This window comes from Gorilla gorilla, chromosome 15, assembly GCF_029281585.2.
Source record: "Gorilla gorilla gorilla isolate KB3781 chromosome 15, NHGRI_mGorGor1-v2.1_pri, whole genome shotgun sequence".
Lineage (NCBI taxonomy): Eukaryota > Metazoa > Chordata > Mammalia > Primates > Hominidae > Gorilla > Gorilla gorilla.
In genome coordinates this window covers 120,061,987-120,084,576 of record NC_073239.2, presented here as the reverse complement: position 1 = coordinate 120,084,576, position 22,590 = coordinate 120,061,987, and the positions used below count along the sequence as shown (strand labels likewise).

The following is a 22,590-nucleotide window of genomic DNA, read 5'->3' as shown; positions in this document are numbered from 1 at the left end:
GACCTTTGTAACTTCACTTCAGCCTCTGGTTGGCTGCTTTCCGCAACCAATCAGGTTGGTTGCAGGCCACCTCTTCATTTACATGAGGTGAGCATGAAGTGGCCAACGGGAAACTTCTAGGGGATATTTGGACCCAAGAAGATTCTGTATCTGGGCTGTTGAGCCGCTGCTCGGGCCACTCCCACACTGTGGAGTGTACTTTCATTTTCAGTAAATCCCTGCTTTCGTTCTTTCATTGCTTCATTCTTTCTTTGCTTTGCTGGGCATTTTGTCCAATTCTTTGTTCAAAACGCCAAGAACATGGACAACTTGCAGTCACGACCCTCTCCTGGTGACTTTTGTTTTCCCCAAGATTCTAAGAGCCCATTATTTGAGGATTCTATCCGTCTAAGAGCCTTGAGTTCCTCATTTGCTGTTTATAGGGATCAAGAACGACTGCCCAGGCTAGGCACAGTGGCTCACACCTGTAACCCCAGCACCTTGGGAGGTTGAGGCAGGAGGATCATTTGAAGTCAGGAGTTTGAGACCAGCCTGACCAACATGGTGAAACCCTGTCTCTACTAAAAATACAAAAAATTAGCTGGGCAAGGTGGTGGGTGCCTATAATCCCAGCTACTTGGGAGGCTGAGGCAGCAGAATCGCTTGAACCTGGGAGGTGGAGGTTGTAATGAGCTGAGATCACTCCACTGCACTGCAGCCTGGGTGACACAGTAAGACTTCATCTCAAAAAAAAAAAAAAAAAGAAAAGAAAAGAAAAAAAGAAACGACTGCCCTATCCTCTCAACCACCTCCAGCAAAAACAGGTTCCTCACCAATGCCCAGAATGTCACCATTCATATAAATCCCTTGGGCAAGAATCCCTTTTTAACAACTCAAGTGTCCTGCAAGGAACCTCGATCACTTCTGGGAATGGGAGCAGGAAGACTAGAGATAAGAAGGGGACTTTTTACCTTATACCCTTTGCGTATCTTTTAAATTTTGACCTATGTGAACGTATTGCTACCCAAAACATTGTTAAGCATTTAACACATTTTTAAGGCTGCTAATAGATGGGTGGGCATATGTGCAGACAGAAGTGAGGGTGTCCCTGGAGAGGCCCAGGCCCCCGGGGCCCAGGAGAGGATGGACCGAGGGGTGGGTGTGACTTGTCCAAGTTTCACTTCCCTCCACGTGTTTCCCAAGACCAGGGTCCCAGCAGGCCAGGCTGAGATTTGGGTGGCTCCCAGCAAGATCTGATCCTGTGACCTGGGGCACTGTGGACCCCGCCCTCTGCAGCGGCAGTCTTGTTGCAGCACAGTGGCCGGCAGGTGCCCACTGACCAGCCTTCCACAGGGAAGGGGGGGACGGGCAGTGTTGTGGGGCAGCCCACTCCTGGCCACCCCCCTGGGCCTCATGATGGCCTGTGAGTTGCATGCACCGACGGCGGCCCTGGGGCTTCTTTGCGGTGGCAAAGGAAGGAGGTTTGATTGGGGATGGGGGTAGCCTTGGGGACCCTGCAGCCTCCTCTCCCAATGTGGGCAGCAGTGAGGGGTCCTGCAGTAACCTTCCAGCCGCTGGGGATGCTACCCCCACGTACAGGGGCCCACTGGGTACTGAAGCCAGGAAGGAAGGGGCTGGTGTCACCAGGTGAGGAAGGAAGAGGGCACGCTGTGCAGGCCTGGAGGGGACACACGGACCGTCACTCACAGCACACCCTCTTGTCAGGAACGCTGTGAACAGGCTCACTGGCTCCCCACTGGGCACTCCCTCCCACGTTACCAACAAGAAGACTGGGTCGGTCCCCCGCTAGAAGGGGCAGAGCTGAGACTGGAACACATGCCTGCATGGCTCAGCCTCCTGTGTCTCCCGCATGACACACTCAAGCAGGGGCCAGGCCCAGACACCAGGAGGGAGAGGGCCTCGGAGGGCTGCTGGGCCCCAGCCTGAGCTGGGGGAGGCGGCTCCCCAGTCTCCTCTCACCCCACACACGCTGTCGCTGGGCCAGCAGGTGTGTGTGCGCGTGCACACACACACATACACACATATACACACACACACATACATACACACACACACAAATACACACACACACAGTGGATCATCTCTGCAGACCAGAGTGTGCGGGTCTGGGGCATGTGGGTTCTCTGTCTTCTCTCTGCCCTCCCAGTTGGGCCCGGGGTGGGGCCCCAGAAGATCCACAGAGCAGACCCAGTCTCAAGGACCTCAAGCTCAGGGACAGAGACCAGAGGGAACCCCAGGACATGCAGGAGCCCCAGGCCACGGTGGCACTGGGGGAAGCCCAGCTGGCCCTGAAGAGGGAGGAGACCTGGGCCATGCAGCAGGGAACAGGCACTGGCCGAGGCTGGGGGCCAGGGGCCGGCAGGCAGGGCCTGGGGGCTGAGCTTGGGGGCAAGTAGGATGGTTCCAGGCTGTCCTGCTTTTTGAGAGGAGTGAGGAGACTGGGCAAGGGCCTCCATCCTGGGGGTGCTGACAGGGGCTGGTGCACATAGGTACACGTGCACAGACACAAAGACACACACACACACACACACACACACACACACTTCCTTATCAGCCAGGTGACCTGGCCAATGAGAACTCAAGTACCTCTCTGAGAGCCAGCCCGACCCCCGCCGGCACCCTGCAGGCTTGGCCTGGACAACAGATGGCCAAGGAAGCACTGCAGGCTCATTGCAAGGTCTCATGGGCTCAGCCTCCACCCCTTAGAGCAGAAAGGCCAGTGGCCAGACCCCAGGACTGAGGCACCCAGGGTGCCCCGGTCTCGGCCCCGCCTCTGCCCCCAGCCTCCCTGACTGCATCCTCTAGGAGCTGCCATCCCACCCCCAGCTCGGCCTGGCTTGGCCTGGGAAGTCCCAGCCCCAGCCACCGCTGGGTTCAGGAGGATCTGCACACATGGCATACACACCCTCCTGGCATGGAGATACAGGTGCACATGTGCACACAGTTCCTGCCAGGAAAACCCTGACTTTCTGTCTCCGGGCCTAGGAACCCTCAGGGTCTAAGCCGGGCCCCCTCCCTCTGCCACCAGCCGCTCAGCCTTCAGCACCTCTTCCCAGCCTCTCTTGGGGCCTCCCGCTCCCAGTGACCTCCACTCAACTCAGGTTTTGCTCCAGCCTCAGCACCCCACCACCCCAACCCCAGGGTGCCCAGGGCCTTCCCATAGGTGGGCCTCTGGGAACATGGGGTCACACGGAGGCCAGGCACCCGGCCTTATGGCTGGCTCTGACTTCACCCTCCCCAGCCAAGGAGGCACTGACAGCACCCCCATTTCACAGCTGGAAAAAAAATGAAGCAGTGAGATAAAGGAACCTGCCTGCATTCTCACAGGTGGGAAGTGGCAGAGCCAGGACGGAACCCCCTCCTTAACCCCACAGCCCTGCCCCAGGACCCTCCGGCTCCAGCCAAGCGGCTCAGTGAGGAGCCTGAGACAGAAGGGTGGGGAAGGGGGTGGCAGGGGCTCCTTGGGGAGAACCTGACCATGACCAGACCAGGCCAAGCCCTCCCTTCTCCCCTCCCATGCACCCTGCCTGGGACACTCATGGCCACCAGGTCAGAGGTGGGGTCAAGCAGGGGAGAGGCTGACCTGTCAATCACCTGCCCCCTCTTGGACCCCTCCCCTAGGAAAAGACATGCCCCTCTGGCCCCTGGCTGGGAGGATCCTGAGCATGACGCAGTGCCGACCTCTTCTCTACCAGCCTGTTTTCCCATCAGGGACGGGACCGCTTATTGGCACCAGCATCACATACCTGCCCCCACCCCAGCCCTGGAGATGGGGAACCCCAACCCTCCCACTTCCTCATTCCTGCCCCACCTGCCCCACCCTGCCAGGGGAGGTCTGGATATTCCCTTGCCCCGGCCTGCCCTGCTCCTGACCTCCAGCCCTGGTGCCCCCATGGAGGGCACTGCCCCAGCACTTGCTCCCAGAAGAGACAGACAAGCCCCAGGCACTCAACCCCCAGGCTCTAGGCCCCAGCAAGACTCAGGCTCCAGGCCCCAGCCCTGGCATAGGAACCGGGGCAGGTCTGCCCGGGGAACTGCCCCCTGACTGTCCACAGTGCAGGGAGGGGGCCTGGAGGGAGTGGGGAGAGACACGCCCCCTGCTTGCCTGGCACCACAGCCTTTCAGACTCCTTACCCTGTCCTCAGGCAACCCAAGTTTGTGGAGCTCTTGGAACCTTGGCCCACCTGCAGTCACCTGCCCCCCACTCCCGCCAGGGTCAGGGTCAGGCCCAGAGACACTATGGGGGCCCACTGTGGAGGGCTGGGAGGGGCACCTGTCACCACCTGTCTCAGCTGCTCTCTGGAAATCTCCCCATCTCAACTTTCAGCCTCCCCAGCCAGCCCGGCTGCCAATGCAAATAGGTTTCCCAGCACCCCAGCCCGCAGGCTGCCGCCAACTTTCAGCAGCAGCTTTTTTGCAGAGAGAAGCGGGGATGCAGGTGCATGCTGGAGCAGTCTCCTTACGCTTGCCTCCATTGCTGACACCTCAGGGTCGCCCCCGGACACACACTCCATGGGTGACACACCCCCTGCAGTAACTTGACAACTTCCACTGCTGAGAAGTCCCTCCTACATCTAACCCAAATTCTTCAAGCTGCAGAACAAGCCTTGTCCTCTTTTTGTCCCCAGGAAGCCCCGAGTCTGCTTTGGCTGGGACAAGGCTGACCAGGCACAAGGCCAGTGGATCGGGCCGTGGTGGGGGCAGCCACAGGCATGGGCCTTCGCTGCTCTGGACCTGCCTCAGTCTTCCCGTGGCTTCCACAGGCATGAGAGGGCCACCCACCAAATAGTGTCACCAGACAGCCTCTGGCCTGGCCCTTCAGCACACCGGGACCCAGGCCTCCCATCCCCTGCCCACTCCTTAGGGAGGCACCATTTTAATTCACATTTATTTTTTAAATAAATACTCTGCTCTTCACTTTCAGACTGGAGGGTGAAGCTGGACAGTCGGGCGGGAGGCCCCCCCTGACAGGCAGCATTGAGAGCTCTGCGGCCCCAAAACACTCCCCTCAACGATGCCTGAAATGCCTCCTGCACGGCTGCTCCTTCTGGCCTGACAGCTGTGCTTGGCTGCTGACGACAAAAATTCCCTAACTGCAGTGTCAGAGTTGGGGGCAGGGCCCAGAGTGACTCCCTGGGCTCCTGGCTGACCCCCACTGACCACAGCTCCCTGCCAGTGGCCGGCCCCCTCTCGAGCCAGAGAGAACTAGACGCAGGTGATCAGCACAGCCATGGCACTGGGCACCTTGATCTCCTCGAAGAGCACGTGGCCCCGAGGGGCCTCCGCACCTGCCACCCCGGCCGCAGCTCTCAGCAGGTCTTGGGTGTGCTGCAAGAGATGCTGGTTCCGCCGGCGGCCCAGTCGGCGCAGTGCCAGAATGGCCAGTATGTGGTCCCGCCTGCAGAGACATGCGGGCACTCACTGCAGACCTACACCTCCGCAACACCGCCAGCCCCAGGATGAGGCGAACCCATGGGCTTGGGAGTTAGTATGAGTCACTCTGCATTCCAGGATGGTCAGGGAGGTCAGATTGACTGAGGCCAGGAAGAGCTGTGCTGGGGGAGGGGGCAGAGCGTGGGCCTGGGGGACACCATAGCTGGGCTTGAAGGGGCACAGGAGAGGGGTGTGCAGAGTGGGAAAGAGCCCACGCAAAGGCGTGGAGGGAGACCTGGGGACCGGGTGGAGAGGGAGGGAGGGAGACCCAGGCTGGAGAGAGAGGGAGACCCAGGAACAGGGTGGAGAGGGAGGGAGACCCAGGGACAGGCTGGAGACAGAGGGAGACACGGGGACAGGGTGGAGAGGGAGGGAGGGAGACATGGGGACAGGGTGGAGAGGGAGGGAGGGAGGGAGGGAGACATGGGGGCAGGGTGGAGAGGGAGGGAGGGAGGGAGACACGGGGGCAGGGTGGAGAGGGAGGGAGGGAGGGAGACACGGGGACAGGGTGGAGAGGGAGGGAGGGAGGGAGACATGGGGGCAGGGTGGAGAGGGAGAGAGGGAGACCCGGGGACAGGTGGTGGAGAGGGAGGGAGGGGGTGATGCAGCTGCGGGTGACCGGGCCAACGGGGTTGGGGAGTAGTTGGAGGGGAACTCCCAGGGTGATGTAAGGGCTACTCTCTCTGAGCCACAGCCTGGAAGACAGGCCTGCTGGGGATGGGGAATCCTTCCCCACCCCATGGCAGGGTGGCCTGGGGAAGGGGATGAACCAGGGGCTTTCTGTGAGCTCCACATCCCAGAATCTCCAAAAGAATGGACTTGGAGAGATTCCAGCTGGGATTTCCAAAGGCTTGGATGACTCACCGACCCCCCAGCACAACCCGGGATCAAAACCTCCTTCCTCCTGACCAGGTCTCAGAATCCCCTGGCTTTCAGAGAGGGCTTTCTCCCCAGGGGTGGGGGGTCCACCTCCCCTTCAGCTTCCAGGACTGGAGGTGTGCCCACCCCCGGTGGGGCTGATGGAGGATGGCCAAGAGCAGATTAGGAGAAGGGGCTCTCTCCATTCCCCCTCCAGCCTTGAGGGTCTGAGGGTCCAAGGCCTACCTCCTGCCTCTGGTCTTCAGGCCCCTGGGCAGTCAGGTCTGGGCTGGGGTTGCTCCAATACCAGCCCCCTTGGCCCTGAAGCTCTGGTAGGAAGCTAGTGGAAGCAGGTGGGGTACACACCTGATGTCAGGGTAGCTCCGGATGAGAGTCTCCAGGTGCCGCTGGATGTCGTCTTTGTAGGTCTCGCCCAGGATCTCAGCCACGCACTGGATGGCTTGGTCCAACCATGTGGCCTCGGAACCCTGCGAGACAGAGCCACCACCTGCCCCAAGAGCCCTCTCCCCACCCCTGCTCCAACTCCTGCAAGAGCGCAAGGTCAGTGCGAGGTCAGCCCTCCCGCAGCGTCAGCCCTCCTGTAGTCACTCTGGCTTGGTGCTGGGACTGCCTCCCCCAAAACAGAACGGGAGTGTGCCTGGGCACCGAGGGCTCATGGGCTACACAGCCTTCATCTCCCCTCCGATCCCATCCTGCTTGGACAGGAAAGCCGAGGCCAGCCTGAAAGTGCTGCTGGGGGGCAGACGAGAGGTGTGCAGGGGCGCTGGTGCCTCCACTCTGAGGGCTCTGGCCTGAGGTGGGGGACGCCTCCCAAAGGCCCTGACCGTGAGATGGGGCTGTGACCCTCGCCCGTTCCCCGCGCCCCTGCAAACTGTATGCAAATGTATGCAAGGTGCCACCCTCCCACCTGGTTCCCCCCACCCCCCAGCCCCACAGGCGCCCCAGTCCCTGTTCCACCTGATCCAGAGTGGGGAGAACCACTCCCGCCAAAAGCCCTCCCGGCGCTAAGGCCCTAGTCACTGCCACCACTCCCCGCACAGAGGCGAGCACCGAAGGGCAGTCATGCCGCCCCTACCAGGCCCTGGAAAGTGTCGCTGATGGCCTGGGCGTCCAGGCTCATCTTCTGGGAGCCATGCATGCGCTCCATGCCCCGGAACCGCTCCCGTGGCCTCAGCGCCCGTGCCAGGTACTCGCGGACCACGAACCGGTGCACCTCCTGCAGAGTCTCCTGGGCGGCCCAGGGTCAGGGTCAGGGTCAGGGTCAACAGCCCCAATTCTGGGCACAGCCCTGCCGGGGCCCTCCCCCTTGTGGTACCTGTGCCCGTGGCCGGGCCACACGCTGGAGATGACCGGCGAAGGTCACCACCTTGTCCATGAGGGGATGCAGCCAGTCCTGCGTCAGCCAGTCCCTGGTGCACACAACCCTGAAGAGCGGCTGGGGACAGAGGGGCTGGGAGTCTGCAAATGTGCACTACGCCCGCAACGTAACCCCTCCCTCGAAGCCCAGTGTGCCACTCCTGACCCCTTCCCTCCTGGGTTTGGGGTGCCATTCCCTCTCCTAGCCACAGGTTATGTCACGAGCCCTTTCCCAGAATGCCTCTCCCAGGCCCCAAGCTCTAGGGGCAGGGTTTGAGTCTGTGCAGTCAGATCTGCTCAGGGCATGCCCTGGAGAAGCCTTGAGGGACTGGGTGAGGTCCCTGGGCCTGGATCCGTGGACCCACCATCCCAGGCTTCGGGGGTGACCACTAAGAGCCGGAGACTGAAGTGAGAAGGCAGGTGTCTCCCAGCCGCCCCTGCTCAGCTGGGACCTCACCTGGGTCCCCTGCCCACTACCCTACACACACACCCATGAGCTCACCCTGGAATAAATGAATGCTGTGACCTGGGCCCCCAGGCTCTAGGAAATAGGGGGTACCTGCTGGGCATGGGAAGTAGGGAGAGAGGGCCTATCACAGTCACCTGCAACTCACGCTGCAAGCCCTGAAGCAGGTGCTTCTGGAAGCTGCAGGTGGCCGTCACCAGGGGCTTCTCCAGCTCCTCTTGGGTTCCTGGGAACCTGGAGAGAAGACTGGTCCTGGGGAGGGGCCAGGACCAGCGACGAGGTGGGCAAGGGAGACCAGGCTGGGGAATAGAGCCGGGCACACAGCTCCACTCACTTAGACTACAATGTGAAGGGCAGCCCGTGGGGCTCCCCATTGTAGCTGTCTGCGAGCAGAGTCAAGTGGGGGACAGCATAGAAGCCCAGGGAGCCAGTCACAGAGGGGTGGGTCAGGGGTGGCTGACCCATTCCCCTCTGGCAGCTCTGGGACAGACCTTCCATCCCTCCTGGTGATAAACAGTGCGGCATAGCCATGCCTGGAACATACCCTACCCTGAGCCTCATAACTGCCCCCTGAAGGTGACAATGTCCCTATTTCACTGTTGAGGAAACTGAGGGCCAGGCTATACGCAGTCCCCGCAGCCAGGGACGCAGTAGAGCAGGCTGGAGTTCCATCAAGGGTTTGGCCAGAGGCTGCCTACCAAGGGGCAGAGAACGCTCCCTGGAGCTGAAACCCCAGGGTCCCAGCACCAAGGACAAGCCTGGCACAGATTAAGGACGAGAGTGTTGGAGAAGCAGTGCCTGATGGTCATGCTTTGGATTTAGGCAGGCCTAGTTCAAGTCCCAGCTCCACCACTTCCTGGCTGCGTGGCCACGGGCAAGTGGCACCTCCTTTCCAGGCCTGTGCTCTGCACCTGTGCGTGGGTATACTGCGCTTGGGATGAGACGTGTCAGGCAGGGAAGGCACCCACAAAGTGCCTGGCACTGACAAGTGCTCACAAACAGCCAATGGGAACTGAGTCCCCTGAGGCACAGAGTTCCCACACCACCCCAGGGAGCAGGTGCTCTGATCCTATTTGACAGGTGGCAAAAGAGCCACAGAGGGGAGGCGGCTTGTCCCGGAGCACACAGCCAGCAGATGGCACAGCTGTTCTTTGAAGTCAGACAAATGAGACGTACTTCGGGACACTAAAATTTACAAACTTTTAAAAAAGGATAAACCCAGATGGGGAGGCTCAGTCTGTGCCTCTGGCGGGGCTGCATCTGCTGAGGCCTGGCCTGGAGCTGAGGGCACAGAAGGCCAACAGCCACTGCCAGCCCACAGGGAGGGCCTCTGCCTTCTGGGGACACAGAGACCCAGACCTCACCCCAGCAAAGCCCAGGGTGCAGGCTGAGGGAGGCTTCCCAGAGAAGGAGGTGTCCCAAGATGGAAGAAATGCTGCCTGGGATGAAGGGAGGGAAAAATGGAGCCCAGGGCAGCAGGCAGGGAGCTGGAACCCCTCGGCCTCTGCTCAGCCTTGAAGAGCCATCCACACTCCCCCAGGGTCCCTGCTCGAAAGACGCACACACACACACACACAAAGACACACGCATCTAGGCTCTGACACACACACACCACTCAGCTCCACCCCTACACGCACATGCATAAACACCTCTTAGCTCCAACACACACACACACACACACACACACACACACACACACACACACACACACACACACACACACACAGTCCTCAGCTCTGCCAAACGCACACACACAGCCTCAGCTCTCCATGCATGCACACACAGGCACACACCCTCAGCTCCATCACACACGCACACACACCCCCAACTCTGCTACACACACACGCACACACACCCCTCAGATCCACCAACACACAGACACAAAAACACACACACTCCTCACTTCTGCCCCCTCCACGCGCGCGCACTCCCCTCCATCCAGGTTCCCGGCGCTCGCGCGCCCCCTGCTGGCCACGCCGCGCCTGCACAGGAGCGGGCGAGCCCTACCTGAGCTCCTCGCAGGCGTTGATGTAGGCGCCCAGGTGCGGCTCGCTCACCGCCTCCGACGCCAGAAAAGCCTTTTCAAACCTGGGGCGGGATACACAGAGCCTTTGGGGACCCTCCCTAGCTGCGCGATGACCCTGGGTCCACCCTCCCAATCAGGTCCCTACGCAGACTCCTCCCTCCCACCTGCAGAGCACACCCGGCCAGGTCGCTCCCCTACTGAGGATGCGTCCGCACCTGGGCACGAAGAGGCCGAGCGCCCGCGTGCAGATTCGCAGGGTGGTGGCCTCCAGCTCCGCGGAGATGGCGCCGGCCGCCTTCACGTGCTCGGCCACGAGCTGCGAGCGAAGCCCCGCACTGAGCGTGCGTCCCAGCCGCCGACCTGAGGCCGCGGGTCCCCTGGTAGCCCCCGCTGCGCCTCCAGCCCGCCCCGCTGTGCCTGTCAGTCTTGGCCCCTCCAGCTTTCAGCCGCCCAACCGGAGAGTCAACTCCCGCAAACTCCCATCCAGCAGCTTCCCTGCCCGTCGGCGCGCCGGGGGTCCCCGATTTCCCCCCACGTGGGGCCTCAGGCTCCCATCTAACGGCAGGGTTGGTTGGGACTGGATAGGAATTCGTTCTGGATATCGCCACCGTGTGCGTGAGGCTTGAACAGACGCCCCTTCTCAGCCCCTGCTCCCGGGCCGCACCATGTGGACGTCCATGGACAGCGGCGCCTGGTAGAGGCCCTGCAGCACCTCGGGGACCTCGGCGGCCGCCCAGTGACTCTGCTCCAGCTGCAAGATGCTGTCGAAGCAGCTTGCGATCTTGGCCTGGGGGGAGAAGGGATGGGCCGTGGTGAGACCCTCCCAGACCCCGTCCCGCGCCGTCCGGGATGAGGGCCGCCCTGTCGGGTCACAAGCCCGCGCCGGGGGCCACAGGATGAACCAGAGCCAGCTCTGGCCGCCGATAGCCTGGGCGCCGCACATCCCCCCAGGGCCCGCCCCCTCCAGCCTGGCCCGCCCAGCCTGACCCGCCCGGCCTGACCTCCAGGAAGCTGGTGTAGTCGCTCTCCAGTCGGGCCCACACGTCCGGCGCCAGGAGCGGAGGCAGCGGCTCGGCGGGCAGCGCCAGCCCCGGGGCGCCCAGGAAGTCAGGACTGGAAGACAGGGCAGGGGGCTGGGGGCGGGCGCGGCTCTGATGCGACAGCCGCTGCCCCTCTTCTGGCCAGGCTCAAAGTCTAACGCCAATCCCGAACCTGGGCATCTGTACACACACACACACACACGCACGCACGCACGCACGCACACACACACACACACACACGCCTCTAGGCTGCCATGCCACACCCCCTCCCCGGAAGCCTCTGACAGCCGGGTTCCTGCCTTCCTGCAGAACGCTGAAGGACGGCTACCCAGATGGCACTCCGCCCTCTCCTCAAACACAGCTCAGGAATCTGCCACCCTCCAACCCACAGCAGGGAGGCCCACAGCAGGGCGGACACAGGTCTGACCCCACACAATTTAAGGAGCAATTTAAGGAGTGCGGGACTTCAGGCGACCTCCCCCACCTCCGTGGGCGCTCCTGCCGGTGGGGCTGGGAACCGCTCCGCGGGGAAGGCAATCCATCCTCATCCCAGGCACAGAGCGGGAGGTGGCCGCTCCCCGCAGGCTGTACCCTGAACCCAGATGCCCGTCTGGCCTAGCGGTGTGCCCTTTTCTTTTTTCTTTTCTTTCTTTTTCTTTTTCTTTTTTTTTTTTTTTTTTTTTGAGACAGAGTCTTGCTCTGTCGCCCATGCTGGAGTGCAATAGCGCGACCTCGGCTCACTGCAACCTCCGCCTCCCGGGTTCAAGCGATTCTCCTACCTCAGCCTCCGGAATAGCTGAGATTACAGGTGCGTGCCACCCACCATGCCCGGCTAATTTTTGTATTTTTGTAGAGACGGGGTTTCACCGTGTTGGCCAGGCTGATTTCGAACTCCTGACCTCAGGTGATCGGCCGCCTCAGCCTCCCAAAATGCTGGGATTACAGGCGTGAGCCATGGCGCCTGGCCAAGATGTGCCCTTTTCTGATGCGCCCAAAGGCACCTGGTGGAACCAGCACAGGCCCTACTCCCATGGGAACCTCCCCGCGGAAACTTTTCAAATTCTGGAACTGTGTATGGGTGACCCCTAGAAAACCTGGGGCGGGAGCGCCCCACGGCCTAACCCGCCGAGGAAAGCATGTCGAAGCCCTCGGCTCTCAGCCCTCTCCCAGGGAGGGAACAGAGAAGAAAGGTCCGGTGCTCCTCAAAGCCGGCTCCCCAAGGCCTGCGGGGGAAGCGGCAGCTGTCCTCGCCACTTGGCGCCCTGGCCGAGACTCACCTGCCGTAGACATTGGCGGCCCAGTCCAGCAGGATATAGAGCTGCTCGCAGCCGCGGGCGTCGCGCGCGAGCTCCTGGAGGCGCTGGGCCACGGCGCTGTGGAAGGCACGCAGATAGACCTCCCACGCTGGGAAGCCGGCCTCCGCATACGCGGGCTGCACCTCCTGCCGCACCTTCTGCAGGTCGCGGCGAACCAAGCTGCCCAGCTCGGCCAGAAACTGGGCCAAACCCGACGCGCCCTCCGCCTCCCCGAAGGCCCACCCCGCGCCCGGCCGCCGCACGCGCTCCTGAGCGCTTCGCCGCACCGCCTCCTCCCAGTGCTGGCGCCAGCGGCGCGGCGTGCGCAGGAAGTCGCCGTCGTCGGGGGGAGAAGGGTGGGCCTTCTCCTCCGCGCTCACCACGCGGGCCAGCTCGGCCAGCGCGGCCGCGTCCACACCGTCGCTGTCCAGCGTCTCGCGTACGATGGCGCCGATCTCGGCTGCCAGCCCGTCGTAATGCAGGCACACGTCCATAGCGCGCCGCGCGAAGGCCGTAGGGTCCTGCTCAAAGGTGCGCGAGGCCTTCTCGGCCACCAGCAGCGTCTCCAGGCGCAGAAGCTGTTCGAAGGCCGCCAGCAGTTGCCGTTCAGTAATGAGGTCGGCCACGGATTTGCCTTCTGCACAGGCAGGCGAGAAGGGCGGTGAGAGGGACCGCCCCAAGACCCCAACCTGGACGAAGACCTGCAGGCCACGGCTCAATCCATCGGGGCTGGATTGTCTGGCCTCTGCCAGATGCCCCAGCACAGCTGAAGGCCTGCCCCAGGAACAAGAGGCCCCAGCTGCCAGGAGCCCTCCCTTAGAGTCACCTTTGAAGAGGCAGAACCTGGGGCCCCAAGCCTGGCTGAACAGAGCAATTTGGGTCAACCCCTACCTTCCGCCTGGATCCCACACCCACCTTCCGCCTGGATCCCACACCCACCTTCCACTCCCGGCTGAGCCGGACCTGATAGCCTCATGCTCAGCCCTGATTGCAGGTCTAATAGGGTCGGAGCTCAGGCAGGGCGTGTCCTGCCCGTGTCCAGCTTTACATTCCTGCTGCTCCCCACTCTCCGCCAGCCTCCACCCGACAAGAGCTCTCCACCTCCATGTCCCCCTCTTCCCACTCCAGTGTATCCTCCTCTGGGCAATCCCCCTGACCTCCCCTCCTGGTACCTCTGCGAGCCTTGCACCCTCTGCAACCCTGTGATCAGCTGTGTGCATGGCCCTAGTTTGACCAGGAGCCAGGCTGTGAAAGGCCATGGAGAGGTGGGGATCTAGGGCCATGCATATCTGGGTTCAAGTCCCATTCTCCACGCTGTGAGACTTGAGGCAAGTCACTCCACCTCTCTGAGCCTCACTTTTCTCATCTGCCCAATGGGGGGGCTCCCATTGCAGAGATGCTGCAAGAATTTAAAGTGCAATTGTCCAGCTGGGCATGGTGGCTCACGCCTGTAATCCCAGCACTTCAGGAAGCCAAGGCAGGAGGATTGGGTGAGCTCAGGAGTTTGAGACCAGCCTGGGCAACATAGCAAGACCATATCTCTACAAAAAAATAAAAACAAATTTAAAAAATTAGGCCAGGCACAGTGGCTCACGCCTGTAATCCCAGCACTTTGGGAGGGTGAGGGGGCAGATCACGAGGTCAGGAGCTCAAGACCAGGCTGGCCAATATGGTGAAACCCCGTCTTACTAAAAATGCAAAAAAAAATTTAACCAGGTGTGTTGGCACGCACCTGTAGTCCTAGTGACTTGGGGGCCTGAGGCAGAAGAATCACTTGAACCCGGGAGGTGGAGGTTGCAGTGAGCCAAGATTGCGTCACTGCACTCCAGCCTGGGTGATAGAGTGAGAGTCAGTCTCAAAAAAAAAAAAAAAAAAAAAAATTAGCCGGGTGCAGTGGCTTACACCTGTAGTCCCAGCTACTCAGAAAGTTGAGGTGGGAGGATCGCTTGAGCCCAGGAGGCCAAGGTCGCAGTGAGCTGTGATTGCACCACTGCATGCCAGCCTGGGTGACAGAGTGGAGACCCTGTCTCAAATAAATAAATAATTGCACATGTTCAGGGGCAGGGTTTGGGGAGCTAGGGAGGACAGCCTTTCCGGAAGCCTCAGCTGAGCTGCCCTGACCTCTGGCCCGTTTCCTTTCATGCTTAGTGTTGTTTCTGAGGCCCTTACCTGCCTCGGGGTTCAGTCCCTCAGACGCTGCCCCAGTGGATGCCTGCTGGCTGACACCATTCAGGACCCCCGAGGGCACCTCAGGAGTGGCCTGGGAATGGCCGGTAGCTGGGCCCTCATCCAGGGCTTGCCGGAAGGACCGGAACAGGGAGCAGGAGCTTCGCCGGAACAGGCCCGTATCCTCCTTGGAGACCTGGGTCAAAGCCCGCTGGCTGGCCCGGGAGAAGGCCTGCCTCAGGGAGCCCAGGCCCAGCCTCGTGCCATCCTTGCAGTGGGCATTGGGCTCTTTCCTGCTGCTTGTTCGCCGGGAGCCCTGAGCTGGAGTCTGTGGCTCCTCAGCCTCCTTGGGACTCTGCAGCTCCGGCCCAGGAGTGTCTGTCTGTGGTGATGGCATCTTGGCAGCAGGAGAGCTGGGGGCAAGAAGGAGTGGCCATAGGAGCAGATGCAGAAACCTGTTGTGGACCTGTGGGGCCTGGCCACACCCAGGGGCTTGGTCAAGGAAGGCTCTCCAGAGGAGGCAGCCCTCAGGCTGTCAAAAGGAAGCATCACCAGGCCACTCTCTTGGCGAGAGCCCTCAGTGTGCCAGGCCGCAACTGGGCACGGAGATATAGACAGCTGCTTCCATCAGGAGCCTTTCCTGAGATCATCCCCCAAAAAGGGTCTCCGCAGGTGCCCACCGTCACTCGGCCTCTGCCAGGCCAGACCCTCCCATTAGAATTGGAGGAAGGCACTGACATGCAGGTTCTGGGGCCCAGTCCAGACCACAGCTCACAACACCCGAGGGCAGGACCAGCAGCCACATCTAGGCCTTCCCAGATGTTAGGTCCTGAGGCCTAAAACCCTCCCCCCAGCCCCCACCAGCTCCTTCACTGCCCTCCAGGTCCCTCAGCTCACCCGCCTTCAGCCCAAAAGGCCTGACTACTTTGGCTCAACAGGGAGTGCAGGGACCCCCATGGGAGCCCACCCTCTTCCCTGGGTGTCACAGAGCCTGCCGAGGAGGTGTGGGGCCTGAGGGCAGTGGCCAAGGCCACCCTGTGGCTTATCATGGCCATGCAGCCACAGGGGCGGCAGAAGGAGGAGCCTCGGGTCTATATTTAACCAGGGACTGGGGGGGTTCTCAATGCTGTTTCCCACGCATTGCCTCTCCTCCTCCCCCGACTCCTCTCCCTCTCCACCATAGCGTGCGCTGGCCCCTCCCCAACACAGGGAATGGAGGGGGTGTCCCAGGGACATGGGGGTGGCTGAGCTGCGGCTGCTCCTGCTCCCCCAGGGCCCTCAGCACCCTGGCCTGCCAGGCTCCACCCACACCCCCTTCCAGCGTTAGGAGCTGTGTTTGCTTTCCTGGCTTTAGGTTGGGAGAGAGGAGGGGCCTCCCACCCACCCCATTGCACAAGCTGGGCCATGGGTGGGGGAGGGCATTAGGCCGGCAAAGCCTCACTTTCCTCTGGGAGAAACTGGGGCCAAAGAAGGGCTGGACCTGCCCCTAGCCCAGCCCCAGGGCCCCCCACCCAAGTGCCAGGACCAAAGCACCCGCCTGACCCACCACCCAACCCTTGGGTGACATCGGGCAGGAAGTGTGCCTCCCCAGGCCCTAGTTTGCTGGGGTGGAACGACACCAAGGTGGGCAGGGCCCAGACCCCCACCCACCCTCGCCCTCCAGCAAGGTGCCTGCTGGGCCCAGCTGCAGCCTACCTACCTTCCTTGAGGTTCCCAGAGGCGGCTAAGCAGCTGGATGGAGCCCGAGGAAGGAGAGACAGTCAAGTGATTGATGGAGCTTATCAGCCCCGCCCTGGCCACAGGTCGGCGACTTCCCCCAGCGCCAGGGTTCAGGGACCCTGCCTGATTCGGACTTGACCCACACTTCAGGGTGCCATCTGTCCCAGCCTCCACTCGCCTCTCTCTCCCTGGTGCCCCTTCATGCTTGGCATGGGGGCTGGCACCCAGCAGGGCAGGGGTGTTGTGAAGAGAACGGTTCGGCACATGCTGCATCCACCGCTATCAAGAGGACGGAGGCCGGGATGTGGGGAAGGACAAGCCAGGCCCCGCCTTCTTGTTTGGGAGAACTCACACTTAGTAAGCACCTACTGTGTGCCCAGCTCGATGCCTGACACAGATCACCGACTGTGACAACAAAGTTAGGGGGTGTCATTTGCCCATTTCACAGATGAGGAACCTGAGGCTCACAGAGGGACAGAGTCTGCCCCTGGCCGTGCACCTCAGGCTGGGGAGCCTGCTTGGAGCTGGGAGCAGAGGCGGGACCTGCCATGTCTCCACCCCCAGGGAGTCAGAACTGCCGCCCAGAAGCCCCCCTCCCGGCGGAGAGACCCAAGGTGTCAGCAGGTCCCAGAGTGGGGTCAGATGTGGAGATCCTCTCCCAGGAAGCCCAGACGAAGGCCGGGTAAGGAGGGGCAGCTGTGCGGTGAATCTCTTAGGAGGTTACATAGGCAGAAGCTTGGGGGTCACTCAGCCTGCTTTTGTCCCAAACCAGAACTTCGCTGAAGGGCCAGTGAGGTCCCCAGATGGCCCCTCAGCCTCCAGCCATGCCACCTTCGACCCTGCAGCTCCCAACAGCTTCCCAAGCTATTCTCAACCTTCCCAAAGCAAAAGTCCAGCCAGGTCACTCCCCTGCTTTAAGCCCTTCCGTGGTTCCCTCCTGCCCGAGCCCCACAGCCGGGCATCCATCCTGGAACCTCCTTCCTCCACCCCCACCTCCCGCTGATGACACCTCACCAGCTTCCCCTGGGGTTCACGGACAACCTGCACCCCACCCAGCTTCTTCTCTGTCCTCCCGGCTGCACGCCCAGCCTCCAGCTTCCCCTCCAGCCATTCCCTTTCCTGGCCCCTGTTTGTTCTCCAAACCTGACTTGGGTTTCAGGACCTCGGGGTTCAGATGCCTCGCACCACCAGCCATCACCATCTATCTGCTCAGTGGGTACTCGGCATTGTCCCTGTGATGATGTGGCCCTCCTGCACTGGGCTGGCAGCCTCTGTCCATCTACCCCCGTCACCCCTGAGCACAGCCTGGAAGCAGGGGGAACATCGGTATCAGGGTCGCCCTGCCACCCCCGGCTGGCCTGCCTGCTGCCATGCTGGCACCTGCGGGGCTGAGACCTGAAGGCCCCTCTCAACTCCCCGCTCCACCTCCCAAGGCTCTCGCCTGGCCTGTCCCTGTGCCTGCCTCCCCACACCCCCATGGACTCTCTCTGGCTCTCTTTTCTCTCTGCGTCTCTCTGTCCCCAGTGCCCGGAGAGTCCAGGGGGCCCCGGCTCCTATGCTGCCGCTCCCTGATTGCAAGGCCCCGGAGACTGACGCCCGGCCTGAGCCCCGGGTCCCACTCTCCCCAGGTCAGGCTAATACACCCTTTGTGGGGCCAGCAGCAGGGGCAAGAAACCACCCAGAGACGCAGTCACTGAGAGCTCCCACCCTGGGCCACCAGAGCCGTGTCCGAGAAGTCAAGTCCGAACTTCCCCACCCTCCCTACCCCCAGCCTCAGCTTCTACTCTCCACCTTCCCCTAGACCTTCCCTCCCGTAGCTGCTCCTCATCCTCCCAATCACTCTGCAGTGCTCACCCACTCCCCAGCCTCCCCAACTACGCTGGGACTGGGCCATCGCTCCACTCCTCAACGCTCCAAAGGAGCCTCTGCAGGTGACTGCCTGTACTGTGCCCTGGGCTGAAGCCCTGTGCGGGGCTTGTCCCCTCTCACTTCCCCACCTGCCATCCACCTTCACCTGATCACAGCCTCCGAGCTGCTCTCCTTCCCAGGCCCCCTCAATGCTGCCTCCTCGGATCAGTCACAAGAATCTTGCCTAGCACTTAGACGGTCGTTCACCAACCTCCCCAACAGCACTTAGGTTTTCCTGTTGAGAGGGGGGACTGAGACAGAACTAGCTGGATTTCCTAGTCCAACTAACAATGCCTAAGCCTAGCTGGGAAGGTGACTGCATCCATCTTTAAACATGGGGCTTGCAACTTAGCTCACACCCGACCAATCAGGTAGTAAAGAGAGCTCACAAAAATGCTAATTAGGCAAAAACAGGAGGTAAACAAATAGCCAATCATCCATCGCCTGAGAGCACAGTGGGAGGGACAATGATCGGGATATAAACCCAGGCATTTGAGCTGGCAACAGCTACCCTGTTTGGGTCCCCTCCCTTTGTATAGGAGCTCTGTTTTCACTCTACTAAATCCTACAATTGCAAAAAAAAAAAAAAAGAATCTTGCCAAAACGTCAGCCTCCTTTGTTTATTGTTTTTAGAGATGAGGCCTCGCTGTGTCACTTCACCCACTGCTGGAGTGCAGGGATGCGATCATAGCTCACCACAGCCTCAAACTCCTGGACTCAAGCAGTCCTCCCACCTCAGCATCCCAAGTAGCTGGGACTACAGGTGCGCAACACCGTGCCTGGCTAAATTTTGTATTTTTTGTAGAGACAGGGGTCTCATTATGTGTGCCCAGGCTGGTCTCAAACTTCTGGCCTCAAATAATCCTCCTGCCTCAGCCTCCCGAAGTGCTGGGATTACAGGAGTGAGCCACCATGCCCGGCCCTATAAACCTCCTTTGAAAGCTTTCCTTGCAAGCTTTCCTTTTCCTTCCAGCCCCTGCAAATAAGGAAAACGACAAGGATGTTTGTTCTCGCCATTCTTACTCCCCAACATTTGGCTGGAAGAACTAGTTAAGGCAATAAAGAAAGAAAAATAAATAAGAGATGTAAACACTGGGAAGGAGCAGATTAAACTGTCGTTATTCACAGGTGATATGATTGTTGGCTTAGAAAATCTGAGGCTGAAAATTATTGGAGCTAATAAAAGGGTTTAGTAAGTTTTGTGCATTGATTATGTAAATGCAAGCAACACCTTTCCTATACCCTAGCAAAGCCTATTAGAAAGAGACACTTAAAAGACTTCCCTTCACAGTAGCAACAAAGCATAAGCCCCCTGAGCCGCCGCTGCCCTCGGAAGAAGCACAGCTCCATCCTTAGCTTGGCGTTCAAGGCCGCTCCTAATGACCCCTCTGGCTTCAGTCCCAACTCATTCCCTCACTCTGATCACTCAGAAGTACCCACCTCTCCTCCACACCTTTGCACAGGCCATCCTCTCTGCCTACAATGACCTCAGCCCCTCCTTCTTCAGTTGTCAACTCATTGAAGGCTCAGCAGAAATGGCTCCTCCCCCAAGAAGCCTTCCCGGACCAGCTGAGCCCATACCATGTTCGGCACCTCCTGCTGTGGGCCTGATCCCAGCCCTGGGCACACCTGCCATGACGGAGGGACAGTTACAGAGCCTGGAGACCAGGAGACCCCCAAGGCAGGGAGTGAGCCTGACTCAGCCCCCAGCCATGGCTAGTACTCGGCACTTTCCCGGGGAAACCAGGAAAGTGAATCTGACGCCTGAGCTTGAGCGCACGGGCATATACACACTTTTCTGGGCGTCGGTTTTGCACATCTGTGTGTTGGCCTGAGAGTGTCTCCCTGTATGTGTGTGACTCTGCCCTGGAGTGTCCCCAGAGGGTCTGCCAGTGCTTCTGAGTCTGTGTCTGTGCCTGCATGCCCATCTTGGTTGTCTTCTGTGTCTATCTGTGCTTTCTGCCTGAGTGTGTCTGCCTGTGTATCGGGTGTGTGTGTGCCCACTGTGATTTGCGCTGGCCCTCTGGCCTGGTCAGCCTGGGCTCTGAGTGAGGCCCTTGGCCTGGAAGGCCACACGCAGAGCCGGAATGGTCCTCAAGCCCGCCCACAGCACCCCATGCCCTCCTGCTCCACCTGCCCAGAACATACCTGCTGAGCACACAGCCTTGGCCCAGGAAGAACGCGGCCCCCTGAGAAGCTGGCCCGTGGGGCCCTCAGAGCCGGGCCCTGGCCATGGGGCCTCTAGAGCAGCCTGAGCGAGTGACCAACAGCTGGGACTTCCCAGCCATGGTCAGCGCCTGCCAGGCCCACCCGGCCCCACCCACAGCCCTACCCTCCACCAGGACCCCATACTTTCACTTTCAGAGAAGTTCCCACTTCCTTTTCGTTCCGGAGGCAGTCACTCCAGCTTTCCATTCCAGACAGCTCAGGGCTCAGTCCAAGGGTCAGAGAACAAGGGAGGGGAAGGCTGCGGAGCTCGGCACTCATGGTCTCGAGGCAGCAGGGGGTGGACGCTGCCTGCCACCCAAAACACCACCAACCTCTCCTTTGCTCAGAGGCCAGCAGAAGCAGGCGCTGGCCTCGGGGGACACTCAGCCCACAGTGCCGGAGCCCAGAAGGACCCCTCCCTCCAGGACAGAGGCTCTAGCACTGGGCCAGTCCATCGAGTTCATCCCGAGACCCCTGCACCCTGCCTGTCAGGGAAGCTCACGGTGACAGCAAAGGCAGCAGTTGAGAGCCGCATGCCATTCCTGGGGGCTTCAGGAGCTAGAGAAAGGGATGGGGCCCTAGGGACAGACAGGACACACTCAGAAGTGAGGAGGGACCGCATCCTGGGCAGGGGCAAAGATGTGGAGGCGGGGCCCCACTCCCCACACAGCGGGAGGGCCACTGACACTTCCCAGAAGAGGCAGCCTCACCCCTGCATAGGGGGATTCCAAGCGTCTTAGGAAACAACTCAGGGAAAATCCAAGGAGAACAGATCCAGGCCTGTTCCAACCTGGGCTGGGGCCACCAGGGTGTGCAATGGGGCTGCTGCAGGGTGCTGAGGTGGGCAGAAATAGCCTCCTGCACCAGCATCCTCTGGCTGAGGGCAGAGGTGGCCCCGTGCAGCAGCATCGTAGGACTGAGGGCAGGGACGGCCCCATGCACCCAGTGTCCTAGGGCTGAGGGCAGAGACAGGCCGGTGCGCCAGCATCCTAGGGCTGAGGGCAGGGACGGCCCCATGCACCCAGTGTCCTAGGGCTGCCACAACAGGACCAGGGACTGAGCCTCAACAACAGACGTTTATTCTCTCCCAGTTCTGGAAGCCAGAGGCCCGCAATCAAGGCATGTGTGGGGCTGGTTTCTCCTGGGGCTGTTTTCTGGGTCTGTGGGTAGACCCCCCGCTTCTTCCTGGGTCAACACGGGCCTTCCCACTTCGTGTCTGTGTCCATATTTCTTCTTCATGTGGGTTGGGGTCCACCCTAGTGACTTAATTTTAACTTATTACCTCTTTAAACGTCACGTGTTTTTATAAGGAATTTTCCAAATAAGGTCACATTCTAAGATTGGGACTTCAACATACGAACTTTTTTTTTTATTTTGGAGATGGAGTCTCTCTCTGTCACCCAGGCTGAAGTACAGTGGCGCGATCTCAGCTCACTGCAACCTCCGCCTCCTGGATTCAAGTGATTCTCCTGCCTCAGCCTCCTGAGTAGCTGTGATTACAGGCACGCACCACCACACCCGGCTAATTTTTGTATTTTTAGTAGAGTCGGGGTTTCACCATGTTGGCCAGGCTGGTCTTGAACTCCTGACCTCAGGTGATTGGACTGCCTAGGCCTCCCAAAGTGCTGGGATTACAGGCGTGAGCCACCGCGCCCAGCCCAACATACCAATTTTATGGGGGAAAAGCAGCCCATAACAGACTGGAAGGTGCCTGAGATGCTGCAGCACCATCTGCAGAGGGGCCAAATTAGACTCAAAGATGCCAGCACCTCCTCCAGGAAGCCCTCCAATTAACCACTTGAGTCACTACCCTGAGCCCTGGGTTCCCTCTGTGAAGTGGGGTGCTAAGAGTCCCACTTCAAGCCCAAGAGGTGCCCAGCAGCCCATAGGCCCTTCCTCCCAGCCCAGTCCCACCTGCTGGCCCGAGTCCCACCCCACCTGTCTCCAACAGGCAGAGATGAGGGGTAACAGGGAATAAGCAAAACTGAGCAGACAGCCGGGGTCCAAGGTGGCTGGCTTCCCAGGGCTCAGTGACCTGCTCTCGGCCACACAGGTGCCCAGAGAGGCCAGGACTGCGACCTAGGTCTCTGGCTC

At 60.6% G+C, this 22,590-nt stretch overlaps 1 protein-coding gene across 4 annotated transcripts; it reads right to left on the bottom strand.

Moving 5' to 3' along the window:
* Nucleotides 1-4,876: 4,876 nt before the first annotated feature.
* Nucleotides 4,877-20,613, bottom strand: EXOC3L4 (exocyst complex component 3 like 4). Of its 4 annotated transcripts, XM_019010240.4 has the most exons (13): nucleotides 17,524-18,077; nucleotides 16,361-16,392; nucleotides 14,665-15,074; nucleotides 12,478-13,132; nucleotides 11,162-11,273; nucleotides 10,825-10,947; nucleotides 10,376-10,476; nucleotides 10,142-10,222; nucleotides 8,272-8,386; nucleotides 7,628-7,747; nucleotides 7,388-7,540; nucleotides 6,658-6,779; nucleotides 4,877-5,398 (listed from the first exon to the last, which is right to left on the bottom strand). In XM_019010240.4, exons 3-13 carry the CDS (start codon nucleotides 15,056-15,058, stop codon nucleotides 5,206-5,208), a joined length of 2,169 nt encoding a protein of 722 aa, XP_018865785.4. In that variant the 5' UTR covers nucleotides 15,059-15,074; nucleotides 16,361-16,392; nucleotides 17,524-18,077; the 3' UTR covers nucleotides 4,877-5,205. The 4 variants fall into 4 exon arrangements, with proteins under 4 accessions (XP_018865785.4, XP_004055785.5, XP_018865783.4 ...); XM_004055737.5 differs by lacking the exons at nucleotides 16,361-16,392; nucleotides 17,524-18,077 and adding an exon at nucleotides 20,437-20,613; XM_019010238.4 differs by lacking the exon at nucleotides 17,524-18,077 and having other exon boundaries at nucleotides 16,361-17,451.
* Between the last annotated feature and the right edge of the window lie 1,977 nt (nucleotides 20,614-22,590).

Excerpts from the sequence above, each read along its gene's own strand:
- EXOC3L4 (XM_019010238.4), bottom strand. The coding sequence starts at position 16,653 with ATGCAGCATGTGCCGAACCGTTCTCTTCACAACACCCCTGCCCTGCTG. Across the intron at positions 10,477-10,824 it reads TGTCCATGGACGTCCACATG|CTCGTGGCCGAGCACGTGAA; the intron begins GTGCGGCCCGGG and ends CTTCGCTCGCAG. Across the intron at positions 10,223-10,375 it reads CTCGGCCTCTTCGTGCCCAG|GTTTGAAAAGGCTTTTCTGG; the intron begins GTGCGGACGCAT and ends ATCCCGCCCCAG.